This window comes from Rhinatrema bivittatum, chromosome 18 (assembly GCF_901001135.1).
Source record: "Rhinatrema bivittatum chromosome 18, aRhiBiv1.1, whole genome shotgun sequence".
Taxonomy (NCBI): domain Eukaryota; kingdom Metazoa; phylum Chordata; class Amphibia; order Gymnophiona; family Rhinatrematidae; genus Rhinatrema; species Rhinatrema bivittatum.
Genome location: NC_042632.1, coordinates 56,124,091 through 56,139,114, shown reverse-complemented (window position 1 = coordinate 56,139,114; position 15,024 = coordinate 56,124,091). Strand labels below are relative to the sequence as shown.

The following is a 15,024-nucleotide window of genomic DNA, read 5'->3' as shown; positions in this document are numbered from 1 at the left end:
AGTTACAGCCAGAACTGGAAGGCATGAGAGGAACCTGAAGGGGGCAGCACTTACAACCCTAAACAGAAGGCAAGGGGGGAATCTGCATGGAGTGGCAGTTACAACCAGAACTGCAAGGCATGAGAGGAACCTGAAGGGGGCAGCACTTACAACCCTAAACTGAAGGCAAGGGGGTAACCTGCATGGAGTGGCAGTTACAGCCAGAACTGGAAGGCATGAGAGGAACCTGAAGGGGGCAGCACTTACAACCCTAAACTGAAGGCAAGGGGGTAACCTGCATGGAGTGGCAGTTACAGCCAGAACTGGAAGGCATGAGAGGAACCTGAAGGGGGCAGCACTTACAGCCCTAAACTGAAGGCAAGGGGGTAACCTGCATGGAGTGGCAGTTACAACCAGAACTGGAAGGCATGAGAGGAACCTGAAGGGGGCAACACTTACAACCCTAAACAGAAGGCAAGGGGGGAATCTGCATGGAGTGGCAGTTACAACCAGAACTGCAAGGCATGAAAGGAACCTGAAGGGGGCAGCACTTACAACCCTAAACTGAAGGCAAGGGGGTAACCTGCATGGAGTGGCAGTTACAGCCAGAACTGGAAGGCATGAGAGGAACCTGAAGGGGGCAGCACTTACAACCCTAAACTGAAGGCAAGGGGGTAACCTTGCCTTCAGAGACCTTTAAATTTTTAACCTTTAAATTTTTAACCTTGCCTTCAGAGACCTTTAAATTTTACAAACCTCAAGGCGGCGTCGCGCGCCGGGCGTCGCGCGCACGAAGGAGCGCAAACTAAGGGGCTTGCCCCTTAGTACGCCCCTTCGTGCGTCCCCGTAAAAAGACCAATAGCCCTGTGCTTTAGAGCTAGCCTCTCAGCTTTCGGCTCCAACAGACCGCAGAAAAGTAAACCCTATTTCAATTTGAACGGACGTTTCAAATAACACACATCCTCACTCGTCCAACTCTCCAGCAACTGTATTCAGCACGCATTCAACACCATCCAGCACCCATCCAACTGCATCCAGGACTCACTCAACACCATCCAGCACCCACCCAGCTGCATCCAGGACTCACTCAACACCATCCAGCACCCACCCAGCTGCATCCAGGACTCACTCAACACCATCCAGCACCCATCCAACTGCATCCAGGACTCACTCAACACCATCCAGCACCCATCCAACTGCATCCAGGACTCACTCAACACCATCCAGCACCCATCCAACTGCATCCAGGACTCACTCAACACCATCCAGCACCCACCCAGCTGCATCCAGGACTCACTCAACACCATCCAGCACCCATCCAGCTGCATCCAGGACTCACTCAACACCATCCAGCACCCACCCAGCTGCATCCAGGACTCACTCAACACCATCCAGCACCCACCCAGCTGCATCCAGGACTCACTCAACACCATCCAGGAGTCAACATATACAAGTTATCCTACTCCTCATCAGGCCTGCTCATTATCTACTATACCTACAATGATCAACAGGCCACACACTTACAAATCTCTCATTCCCATCATGATCTCCCCCACCACGCAGTTCTTAGGACTAACATTATTCACCTTCATCCTCTTCAACGCTCAATCGATCACCAACAAAACGTTGATCCTTAACGACCTTCTTCAAGATAACAACCCAGACTTCTGTGCCATAACTGAAACATGGCTCAAAACATCAGACATCGCCCTCTTAAACCAACTACCTTCACAAACATACGACCTCTTCTCCATTCCAAGGCAAAAAAAAAAGAGGAGGGGGTATTTTCCTTGCAGCAAAAAAAACACTGAGATTTACACATCATACCATCAATTCTTCAACTAAACTTGAAATAGGCCTCTTTAAATCTGAATTTCTTCAAATTCTATTAGTCTACGCACCCCCAAGCTTTCTTGAATCTGATCCCTCTCCTATACTGGAAATAATAGCAGCTCACCTAAACCTAGACTCACCAGCCATTATCCTGGGAGACTTCAATCTTCATGTGGATAAGTCTCCTCTCTCTCCCAACTGCGAAGCCTTTCTCACGGCCATGACAGCCTTGGGATTCAAGCAACAAATTAACAAACCCACGCACAAAGCTGGTCATACGCTGGACCTCTTTTTGTTAATTCCGGCATTTCACTCACAGAAACACCCGGAGTGCATCAAAGTCCCATGGTCAGACCATTCATTAATCTCCACATCATTCTCACTGTTTAAACCGAGCTACAATCTGCTCCCCCCTCAACCATTTCTTTACAGGAAAACATGCCCTTCGGAACACCTAGCCAAGCACCTAGCTCCAGACCTCTCACTCATTGACCTCTCCACTCCTAACTCAGCTGTTCAATCATGGACTAAAATAACAGAATCAGTAGCCAACACATTATGTCCCCTAACAACAAAAAATCCCAAACACAATGCGCCTAAGAATCAACCATGGTTTAATGAGGAATTAAGAAAACTCAAAACCACTTTAAGACAGAAGGAAAAAAAAATGGAGAAAAGCCCCCTCACCGGCAGCACTTCAGGATTACAAACGCTCCCTACACCTCTACAAAAACAGCACACAAAAAACCAAAAGAGACTATTACGCCTGCAAGATCCACCACCTCATATTTGATTCAAAAGCTTTGTTCAACTACGTGTCCAGTCTCACAAAAACCATCACTCCAGATATCCCAGATGACCAAGCACAGACTAAAGCAGATGAACTGGCTCTTTACTTCAATAAAAAAATCGCCGACCTCCTTATGAAGCTGACACCAAACCCAAATGCATCCTACAATACCTCATTTCTCTACCATAACAAAGACTTCGCTTTCAACTCATTCGAACCCATCTCTACCGTGGACATACAAACAATCCTGAAGAAAATGAAACCTTCATCACACCCTTTTGACCAACTACCCACCAAAATACTCTTACTAATCCCGGATACGATTTCCAAAACTCTAGCGGACATCATTAATTGCTCCCTTGAACAGGGAATCTACCCAGATGACCTTAAAACGGCTTCAATAAAACCTCTACTCAAAAAACCAAACCTTAACACAAATGATCCCGGCAATTTCCGCCCCATCTCCAACCTCCCCTTCATATCAAAAATTATGGAAAAAATAGTAAATGCACAATTATCTAATTATCTTGAGGACCACCAAATTTTATCTCCTAACCAATTTGGATTCCGTAGAGCAGCAAGCACAGAAACGCTTCTACTCTCTCTCACAGACTTCCTCCTAGCCGGCATCGACAAAGGACACGCATTCCTTCTAATTTCACTTGACTTTTCGGCGGCATTCGACACGGTCAACCATCACATCCTTATAAACCTACTGGCAAACATCGGAGTTTCAGGCAGTGTTCAGACCTGGTTTAAAACCTTTCTGAAGAACAGAGGATACAAGGTAAAAATCCACAACAAAGAATCTCGCTACCATCCATCTTCGTTAGGGGTTCCACAGGGTTCCTCCCTCTCGCCCACCTTATTTAATATATACCTGCTCCCACTCTGCCACCTTCTTACAAAACTAAATTTGAAACACTTCCTTTACGCAGACGACGTTCAGATCGTAATCCCCGTAAAAGCAACCATTACAAACACTCTAAAATTCTGGGAGAGCTGTCTAACCGAGATTAAACAACTCCTCAACAGTCTAAACCTCATTCTCAATGCCTCAAAAACGGAATTTCTCATTATAGCCCCAGAAAACAACGACATTACCACAAACCCACCAGCTAACCTGCAAACCTCACACATAAGAGACCTAGGAGCAATTATTGACAACCGACTAAACCTAAAACCATTTATTAACCAAACGACCAAAGATTGTTTTCATAAATTATACACCCTTAAAAGAATCAGACATCTTTTCCATTCCAAAGATTTTAGAACTATTCTTCAAGCAATTATTTTTTCCAAGCTGGATTATTGTAATTCCATATTACTAGGCCTCCCCATCTCTCATACAAAACCTTTACAGATGGTGCAGAATACAGCTGCAAGAATGTTGACCAACTCTAGGAGATTCGACCACATCACCCCCATCCTGAAAGCCCTCCACTGGCTACCGATTCATTACAGAATTATGTAAAAGACCATCACTACTATATTCAAAGCCACGCAACTTCAGGCACCATTAAATCTACAAATTCCGTTTGAAAAACGTACCTCTGTCAGACCTACTAGGGAATTTTACAAAGAAGCTTTACATGTTCCACACGCCAAAACCTTCCAACATAAATCATTGGAAGTCAGAGCATTATCCTCAGCAGGACCACGTCTATGGAATTCCATCCCATCTGAGCTACGCCAAGAACAGTGCCTATTAACTTTCAGAAAAAGGCTAAAAACTTGGCTTTTTAAAAAAGCCTATCAGATCTCTGATTGATCCATATAAACCTTACCCTTCAATCAGGCTATCCCATGTTACCAGAATCCCAGTGTAAAGACCATCACTCTGCCTTATTCATCATACTCTTCCTATTTTAGCCTCAATTTTTCCAGCCCATGACCACCTTTAGTCTTGACTTTAATTTTGTACATATTGTAAATATTATCTTGTAATTTTGTTTTTTGTACCTATTGCTATATTTTTCTTCTTGCTTCCTCCTCTCCCAGTTGTATTTTTCCTGGTTTTATTGTAACTGCTATTCCTGCACCAGTTCAATTCATTTAGTTTTATGTTCATTACACTAAATGTTAAATGTAAACCGGGTTGATGCGACTACTAGTCGTGAAAGCCGGTATAGAAAAATATTAAATAAATAAATAAATAAATAAATAAATAAATAAATAACCTGCATGGAGTGGCAGTTACAGCCAGAACTGGAAGGCATGAGAGGAACCTGAAGGGGGCAGCACTTACAGCCCTAAACTGAAGGCAAGGGGGTAACCTGCATGGAGTGGCAGTTACAACCAGAACTGGAAGGCATGAGAGGAACCTGAAGGGGGCAGCACTTACAGCCCTAAACAGAAGGCAAGGGGGGAATCTGCATGGAGTGGCAGTTACAACCAGAACTGCAAGGCATGAGAGGAACCTGAAGGGGGCAGCACTTACAACCCTAAACTGAAGGCAAGGGGGTAACCTGCATGGAGTGGCAGTTACAGCCAGAACTGGAAGGCATGAGAGGAACCTGAAGGGGGCAGCACTTACAGCCCTAAACTGAAGGCAAGGGGGTAACCTGCATGGAGTGGCAGTTACAACCAGAACTGGAAGGCATGAGAGGAACCTGAAGGGGGCAGCACTTACAGCCCTAAACTGAAGGCAAGGGGGTAACCTGCATGGAGTGGCAGTTACAACCAGAACTGGAAGGCATGAGAGGAACCTGAAGGGGGCAGCACTTACAGCCCTAAACTGAAGGCAAGGGGGTAACCTGCATGGAGTGGCAGTTACAACCAGAACTGGAAGGCATGAGAGGAACCTGAAGGGGGCAGCACTTACAACCCTAAACTGAAGGCAAGGGGGTAACCTGCATGAGTGGCAGTTACAGCCAGAACTGGAAGGCATGAGAGGAACCTGAAGGGGGCAGCACTTACAACCCTAAACTGAAGGCAAGGGGGTAACCTGCATGGAGTGGCAGTTACAACCCTAAAAAGCAGTGGAACAACCTTGAGAAGTTGGATGAGGGTCATAGTGGGAGGAGGAGTAGGTTTCATACGTGAATTTGTATGTGCAGCTACCCAAAGCAGACAAAAACACTACTGTTACTAGTGCAGGCTCACTCTGTATCTGAGGCCGATGCAACACCGTGCACCCAGCCTAGTGCACAGGTTAATCAGCGGCTGAACATGCGTCCATAATCCCCGATGCAATCAGTGCCTCCGAAACGCACGACCAAACAAAGGCGTAGCTAATGGTGCTCATCACATGCAAAAGCCATGGTGATAAGGCTATTAGCTATTACCCCGCAATACAAAAAATCCCCATGCGCCCAAGGCACACTTTTTAACCTGTTAAATTTTATGCCCGTCTCTGAGCAGAGTCAAGGGGTCCACTTAAAAACAAAAAATACTGCTTTTCCGTGGTTCCTCCTACCTAGGATCGTCATGATACAAGAAGGAGAAACCACCGAAAGCAGCAGCCTGGGGAAAAAAAAAAAGGCTTGAGGGGAAAAAACTTTCTGGATACAGAATACACATGCACAGTATACATGCTCCAGGCCGTGTACATTACATGCACAGTATACAAGCGCCAGGCCGTGTACATTACATGCACAGTATACAAGCTCCAGGCCGTGTACATTACATGCACAGTATACAAGCGCCAGGCCGTGTACATTACATGCACAGTATACATGCTCCAGGCCGTGTACATTACATGCACAGTATACAAGCTCCAGGCAGTGTACATTACATGCACAGTATACAAGCTCCAGGCAGTGTACATTACATGCACAGTATACAAGCGCCAGGCAGTGTACATTACATGCACAGTATACATGCTCCAGGCCGTGTATATTACATGCACAGTATACATGCTCCAGGCCGTGTACATTACATGCACAGTATACATGCTCCAGGCCGTGTACATTACATGCACAGTATACAAGCGCCAGGCTGTGCATATTGTGCTGGCAAATTCGCTGCCACAGCATAAAACAGACGCTCGTAAATTGAGCGTCCATTTTGGTAACCCGCACACAGCCACGTCTCCTGGGCGACCAATGCCAAGGACGGGCCAGGGATGCAGTTTATCCCTAGTGCGTCCGTTTCCCACGGCAGCTCATTTACATATTGCATCAGGCGCCCAGGAGAGATGGATGTGGCCAGTTTGGACATTGACTGATGGCTTTGGAGAGCGAGCCACAGATAGATTGATTTTTAGGCTTCACATATCACCACTTGTTCATGTGGACTAGCACGGGAAGCACAACACTGGGACGTTATAGCAGGGTCCTACCTTGGCAGGTGAAACATTTAATGTGGAAGTGATTGCTCTGCACTCGCACCACCTCCCCTTTACAGGGGTCTCCACAGCGATAGCACTGGATGGTGCCGGAGCTCCCCCGAGGATTGTACGAGTTCTGCTGATAGGGCACTGCTGGGAGAGAGGGAGAGAGAGAGTCACTAAGAAAGGTTATAGGAAGAAATCACCTGCTCTGTCACAGAACTGGGCTCCACAAGCCTTACTTAAAAGCACTTTTTTCCGTTATGTGATATGGAGAAAACCTTTATTGAACAAGGGTTCACATCTGTCACATTGAACTCAACATGTGTGCGTGTTGGTGTGTAGGACGTTTGTGTATGTTTAAGGTGTGTATGTGTGGGTATGTGATGTGTGTGTGTGTGTGGGGGGGGGGGGGGGGGAGGGGGGGGTAGTAGGCAATTATTTCTAAAGTCCTGTAAAAGAGAAAGAGAAGGACTCATTACAGTAAACCTGTACTGAATGGCTGCAGTTAGAGAAAACCACATATTAAACAGAAAAACAAACCAATTGTTCTTTTAAAAATGGAAGAATTATTGCATCTTTCAGGAAAAACACAGCAAGCAAATCTGATTGCAATACAAAATCACAATATTCATTTGATGTAATGACTTATAGACTACCTTTCCGAACCTATAGGAATTACCAAGGCAGCGTGCAATCATAAGAATACAAATATTAAACCACCAAATCAACATGAATAATATTCCCAGCCCCAGCCTGCACGAGATGACCCCCGTTATTACTTTTCAGGAAGTAATACTGTAAGTCACGAGTGGTACCTTCCAAAATTAGTATTGTAATTTATGTCCGGAGCATGAAAAACACCTCACTCAGGCTCACGCAGCTGAAGTAGGTCTCCTTTCCCCTTGGACCTCCAGGGACATTTTGCGCATTCCTGTTATCTTTCAAATGCCAGACATTGGTACCCTGCTGTCTGCACTGAGCACATGAGCAGCTTCACAAACATCCACACACCCATGAACACATGCTCTCTCTCTCTCACACACACACACACTATACACTTTCATTTAACCACAAACACATGCTCTCTCTCTCACACACACACACACACACTATACACTTTCATTTAACCACAAACACATGCTCTCTCTCTCTCACACACACACACTATACACTTTCATTTAACCACAAACACATGCTCTCTCTCTCTCACACACACACACTATACACTTTCATTTAACCACAAACACATGCTCTCTCTCTCTCACACACACACACACACACACTATACACTTTCATTTAACCACAAACACATGCTCTCTCTCTCTCACACACACACTATACACTTTCATTTAACCACAAACACATGCTCTCTCTCTCTCACACACACACACTATACACTTTCATTTAACCACAAACACATGCTCTCTCTCTCTCACACACACACACTATACACTTTCATTTAACCACAAACACATGCTCTCTCTCTCTCACACACACACACTATACACTTTCATTTAACCACAAACACATGCTCTCTCTCTCTCACACACACACACTATACACTTTCATTTAACCACAAACACATGCTCTCTCTCTCTCACACACACACACACACTATACACTTTCATTTAACCACAAACACATGCTCTCTCTCTCTCACACACACACACACACTATACACTTTCATTTAACCACAAACACATGCTCTCTCTCTCTCACACACACACACTATACACTTTCATTTAACCACAAACACATGCTCTCTCTCTCTCACACACACACACACTATACACTTTCATTTAACCACAAACACATGCTCTCTCTCTCTCACACACACACACACACACACACTATACACTTTCATTTAACCACAAACACATGCTCTCTCTCTCTCACACACACACACACTATACACTTTCATTTAACCACAAACACATGCTCTCTCTCTCTCACACACACACACACACACACTATACACTTTCATTTAACCACAAACACATGCTCTCTCTCTCTCACACACACACACACACTATACACTTTCATTTAACCACAAACACATGCTCTCTCTCTCTCACACACACACACACACTATACACTTTCATTTAACCACAAACACATGCTCTCTCTCTCTCACACACACACACACACACTATACACTTTCATTTAACCACAAACACATGCTCTCTCTCTCTCACACACACTATACACTTTCATTTAACCACAAACACATGCTCTCTCTCTCTCACACACACACACACTATACACTTTCATTTAACCACAAACACATGCTCTCTCTCTCTCACACACACACACACACACACACACTATACACTTTCATTTAACCACAAACACATGCTCGCTCTCTCTCTCACACACACACACACACACACACTATATACTTTCATTTAACCATGACGCCCCCCTTAAAGTTGCAAGTGAGCCCTACTCGCGAGCTAGTTGAGCGTGACAGCTTGAGATTTAAAGAGACATGGCCCTTGTTCAATAAAGATTTTCTCCATAGGCACAGAATTTAAAGCAAGGCTCCTGGAATCCAGTTCTGTGACTCACTCTACTTTCAGTCGTATCTTCACTGAGATCTCCCTAACTGCTCCATCTCTTTCTTAGGCAGAGTGGTGGCTCTTGGTATGCACAGGTTGTGCACCTCTGTTTCCCAGGTTATATATATCTCTTCTCCTTTCCAAACTGACTGAAAGGCCTGTGAGGTCCTATCTCTGCTGACCTGTGGACCCAATTTTCAGTACCACCTCTCCAATTAAGTTCAGACCTAGGCAGTTAAATGGCACCGTTTGAAGATCTGGCGGCAGTCACTGGCTGCTACTTAGCTAGCTAAGGTTTTATCTGGTTAAAATATCAGCTGGTTAGTTTAGTAAGGAGCAGGGTGGGACACTTGTCTGGCTAACTCAGCCAGATAAACCCCGATATTCAGGATATTCAGCAATATCTGGCTTAGATAGCTGGATAAGTCTAGGACTGCTATTTGGCTGTCCTAAAGGCAGCCGATAAACTTATCAGGCTAATTGTAAGATAGCTGAGTACATTCAGAGGTGAAGCCTCAGATACGTTTATCCGGCTATCTTGTGCAGCTGAAGTGTGTCTTACTGGTATGGTAACCTCTGAGCTTCACATGTGTATGCTAGGATCTCATATTCACCCCTGCCATCATTCTTGCCCCAGGCTAGCAGTAGTCACTCTTGGCAGAGGGAGCAAATGATTTTTCACTATGAGAGCAAAATTAATCATAACTTGGCTTTTCATCTTTGTGAAAAAAAAATCTGTGGAAAATTTCTGCGGTTGTAACATCTTGTCTTTTGCCATAGCATCAGCAGGAAATTGTCTGAGGGAAAAAAAACCCAGCCCACATCTTTTGTTTACATTTGAAATCCCCTCTCTCAATTATTAGTTTTATAAATCTGTGAAAAGCTGCAGTTTTTCACTCTTTGCACATAAATTCTCCTGCTGAATACTTTTGGGGCACAAGACTTATTCTGTATACCCTGGAGCACAATTCTATCCACATCCCCCTTCCTAATACCGATTTTATCATCCCATGCTTGTGATCCACCCGAGACTGCTGTTATCTAGGGAGTCCCTGTGTCTGTACCTCAATAGTAGACGTCTCCGATCCTAAATAATTCAGCACAGCAAGGCAGGACCTGCAGCCAGAATCGAGCACAAAGAGAAGCAACCTCACTCCCCTTCGCTCTGCTTCTGGGGATCCCCAGCTGAAGATGGGAGGGTCTCAGGGGCTTGGGGAAAGGAAATATGGAGCAGCCAAGCTCCCCCCTGGCCCAGGTTTACTACAACGCATTTCTCTGCTGATTTATTTCACAGAGGGAGACTTCCACAATTCCACTCTGCACCATTACACACAGGCATTTTGCATACTTAAGTGAGCAATGCAGTAAATCCGCTGGTGCTTTATAATGCATCACCGCACGACAGACGCCGGAGCGCGCCCGCAAATAAAAGAGAGCCACCTGCAGTGGAGGCAAGAACATTTCATCTGTCAGAAAGAAACACATTGCAGGGAGACGGGGATACTCATAAATCTCTGGGTGCAGAATTGCACAGCCTTCGCCCACCTCGGAGATTAATCATTGCATCCCATAAAAAATCCATTTTCAGATCATTCGCTAAACTGGACCAATAAATGTCAGTGTCAAAGATTAGTGAGAAAAGGCTGCCTTACTCCTCCCAGCAGAGGACATGGGATGGCGCTGAAGTCTTGGCCATGGCCACCGGGGTGGAGTCCATGGGGGCCAGCAGGAGCAGCCGTCTTGTCTCTCTGTAGCAGGTTGGCAGAAGGATGTCCTCTTTTCTCTCTGGGATTTGGTGTGGAAGCCCAGAAGACAGAGCCAGACGTTTTGGCCACCCTATTCATTTGGTGGAAGGGACTACAAAATGCTGCTCAGGAGAGGGAAGAGAAGAGATCTAGGGGTTGGTGAAGGATGAGGAAGGTTTACTTTTTTGTCCACCCTTCCGACAGGCGCGGAGAAGGAGCAGATAGCCAGGGGCATCCAGAGTTTGACGGGCAGAAGAGAAACCGGAGACTTCCCCCGCTGGAGAAGTGAAGTTGAGAGGAGCGGAGAAGGAAAGATAAAGCATTGAACCCAAGATACAGCACAAGCACCCAAAAGGTGAAATAGAAAGCAAATAAAGAACGACCTTGTTTCTCACTGGTGCAGTTTAGTGAGTGAGATGAAACTTTCTCGTGACCACTTGTGCTTTTGAATGCATTGCAGGCTGCACCAGCATTGCTGGATCTGCTCACAGCTAAGCGCAGCACAGTCAGGGCTGTCACTGTGTATAAAGGATGGTCCAAGAGTCCGGCCAGCCCAAAATCGATTCAGCACGGCCAGGAGGGGCATCTTCAGCCCTTCTCTCCCTGTTCCCCTGCAATACCAGGGCCCATTAAGTGCTGGTAGTACAGGATTTCACTTTGTCTAACCAATTGGCTCTATTTTGTCTTTTTTTTTTTCCAGACAAGCTAATCCTAGCCCTGCAATTCTGATTTTTTTTAGGGAAATCTGGCCTTCATGTCCACACATACAGTGGGGTAAAACCAAGACTGAATCAGCCTCAGTAGTGCACACATGATCTTAATGTGGAAAGGAGAGGATCCACACGAGTGGTAAATAGCATTCGGCCACCACAAAACTAGCAGCCACGTGGTGAACTGCACGCGGACAGTTCCCTTTTCTCCAAGGCTCCATCTCTTGTTTCTTGTAAACCGGGGTGATATGTATTTTATACAGGAACCTCCGGTATATAAACCCTAGAAATAAATAAATAAATAAATAAATAAATAAATAAATAAATCTCCTTGCTTCACACCTGTATAAAGGTTAGATGGGCACACGGGGGCTGGCTGACAGTGCTGCCAGCACAAGTAGAAAGCGACTGAACATTTCAGGAGTCTGCATTCCTTGTGTCTTGCGTTCCTTCCTCGCATTGTTCCAGGTCTGTGGGTGAGAAGGCGAGTGCATATGTCTGTCCATTTGTGTCAGTAAGAGTGTGTAGGGCTTAGGGGCACACGATGGGCTGGTAGACACCTCGGACTCCCTTGCATCTTTCCTAATGGGGACATTGTAAAGTCATAATACACAGAAATAAAAATCACACCACGCTAGTTTGTGGGTCATTCCCAAATGAATTCTTTTAATGGGTAAAATCTTAAAAGGGAGTAAATGTTACCAAAAACAATGCACCTCTGCACCCATGAGGAGTTGCTTCTTCTTCTACCATGCCCTAGCCACTGGGCTCTCCTGTAAGGCTGACTCTATAAAACCGTACAACATTACTCCAGAGCCTTATCAATCAGTGTACAACTGAGGCTGTGCTCTCTCTTTGCAGCAGAGTGAATGGAGCCTTGAGCATGATAAATCTCCTTTCCCTGCGGTCACCTGGTCACATGGATCCTCACCAGTTTGGAGACCCCTGCGTGGTGCTGCTGTCAGCACTGTTGGAGTGTGTGCTCTGCGTTGTCTCTGCATGGATGTTAGGTTACGTGCCCTAGGTGAACCTTCAGGCCTGGACCCTCTCCCTTACTCACCTGCTGGTCACAACATCCCCCTCTCTGGCTCTCTGCCTATATCCTCCTGCCTTTCTTCCCTGTCCACAGTGCCCAGCATCCCTTTCTCTATCCTTCACTCCCTGCTTAGCACAGCAGCATCACTCCAACCTTTTTGCAGGATTCTCTCTCTCTCAACCTCCTACCTGACCAGAATCCTCTCTCTCTCTCCACCCCACCCTCACCCGCCCAGCTTTCTGTCTCCACCACCCACATCTATTGAGCTATACCTTAAAAGTGGGCAGGCAGCACCTGGAGCTTTTTGCTATCCCCAAAATGTGGCACCCTAGGCAGCTTCCTAGTTTGCCTAATGGAATAATTGGCCCTGCCTTTACTACAAGGGCACGCGGAGAATCAGAGCCGCTGTGCTTCCCGCAGGATCATCAGCTGTTTGCACTGAATTTAATTGAGAATTTTTCAATAAAGAACATTGATTTCCTTCAGAAAATAGCATTTGGGTTCTTAGTGAGTTCTGGCTGGAGAAAACGATCTTGTTCAGGAATACGGCAAGACCCTAGTTGGGAAGAAACTCCCTGTGTACAAAGAGCCACATAAAGGTTGGAGAATATTCTGTGTAGCATGCCCTGGGTGTGCTACCCTCACTGCAGCAGGAATAGAAGACACATCCTGTGTAACCCGACGCAGACAGCGCCTGCCGGCCGGGGATCTGTATTCCAGGCAGCCAACCATTCTTCAGTTATTGATGTGAGATGAACTGCTCTTACCCAGCAGAATGAATCCGAGTGGCAGAAGAGGATTTCACTGTGTTAATCTGCACTAAACCGTCTGGCGGAGCGTCTGGCAGCAGCAGTTTATATTCAGGATCCGGTTGGTTTGCATCCAAAGCCTACACAAGCTCTGCACTCAGATCTCCCTGCAGCCCACGACGGCTTCTCCTGGAGAAGGCCTGCCAGTGTGTGTGCAGGCTAACCGGGTACTCTGCCCATAGACTCAGAATGGGCTAGAGTGGCCACCCTAGGGTCCGCCTGCAGAGGAGCCTTCTGTGACCTTAGCAGCGGGCAATGCAGATTCCTGCACAGTCTTCTCTTCTGTGGAATTATCCCACGAGGGTGCAGCTCCTGGGAAACCTGCTTTCCCTTCCAAGCAGGTTAGCTAAGGGCAGGAAGGCTGCTTTCTGGGGAGGAAGAGAGTGAGTTCTGACTCGGACTGGAAACTGAAATGGAGAGCCCCTGTAACCATCAGTTCTGTTCGTGGGACCCTATAAGGTATCATTACCTTTCAGACCTGCCAGCTGCCAAGTTCTGAATGCACATTGTAAGGCAAGGGGAGAGAAATCCCAGTGCAGAAACAGAATGGCAAACTTTACAGCCATCTCCGTTTAGCAATGTTAAAAAATGCAGCATAAGCCGTGGCATGCTGTGAACCGTTACGATGGCTTGTCTTAGTGACGGTACACGAAACCTAATAAATAAATAAATGGTACAACAGCAGACAGCAGAAAGGAGGGTGGGGGAGAGAAAAGCACCTGGGTTAATGGATAATAGATATGTGAGAAAGACAGACAGACAGACAGACAGACACAGAGTGAAAGAAGAATGGCGGGAAGAGAGAAAAAGGAAGTAGGGAGCAGCATAAAAAAGGAACCGGACCAGGGAGAACAAGGTTAGATGAGAAACTGAGGGGCTTTTAGTGCAATATTCAAGCAAAGAGAAAGCCATGGAGGAGGGACAAGCTCTGTGCAGCTGCTTCTTATACAGGCAGAATTATCCTGATTCAGTAATCATGTAAAGGGGTAACTTCATGCGGGATGTTCAGTGGGGCTTAGCTACAGGTACGAACTTAGATTGTAAGCCATCTGGGGATAGGGAAATACCCACAGTACCTGAATGTAAACCCATGTGATAGCTCAGATTTAATGTCGGTATATAAAAATAAATAAATAAATACTGTATACACCCGGATGAAGTTATCCACCGTTCCCCCGTCAGGACTCACCCGCCTAGCTTTACCCGAATATCCGCACTAGCCATGGCCCCATCCATGCAATAATAACTTACCCAAATAAAGTTTCACCAGTGAGAAGGGCAGGAAATCCAA

General features: G+C 45.9%; 1 protein-coding gene across 10 annotated transcripts in view; it reads right to left on the bottom strand.

Moving 5' to 3' along the window:
• Positions 1-15,024, bottom strand: part of ABLIM3 (actin binding LIM protein family member 3) — a 286,248-nt gene that overhangs the window by 62,152 nt on the left and 209,072 nt on the right. For all 10 annotated transcript variants that reach the window (XM_029583477.1, XM_029583479.1, XM_029583486.1 and 7 more), the window contains exon 2: positions 6,885-7,022. In XM_029583477.1, the coding sequence (XP_029439337.1) occupies positions 6,885-7,022 (138 nt within the window). The remainder of the gene's footprint in view (positions 1-6,884; positions 7,023-15,024) is intronic.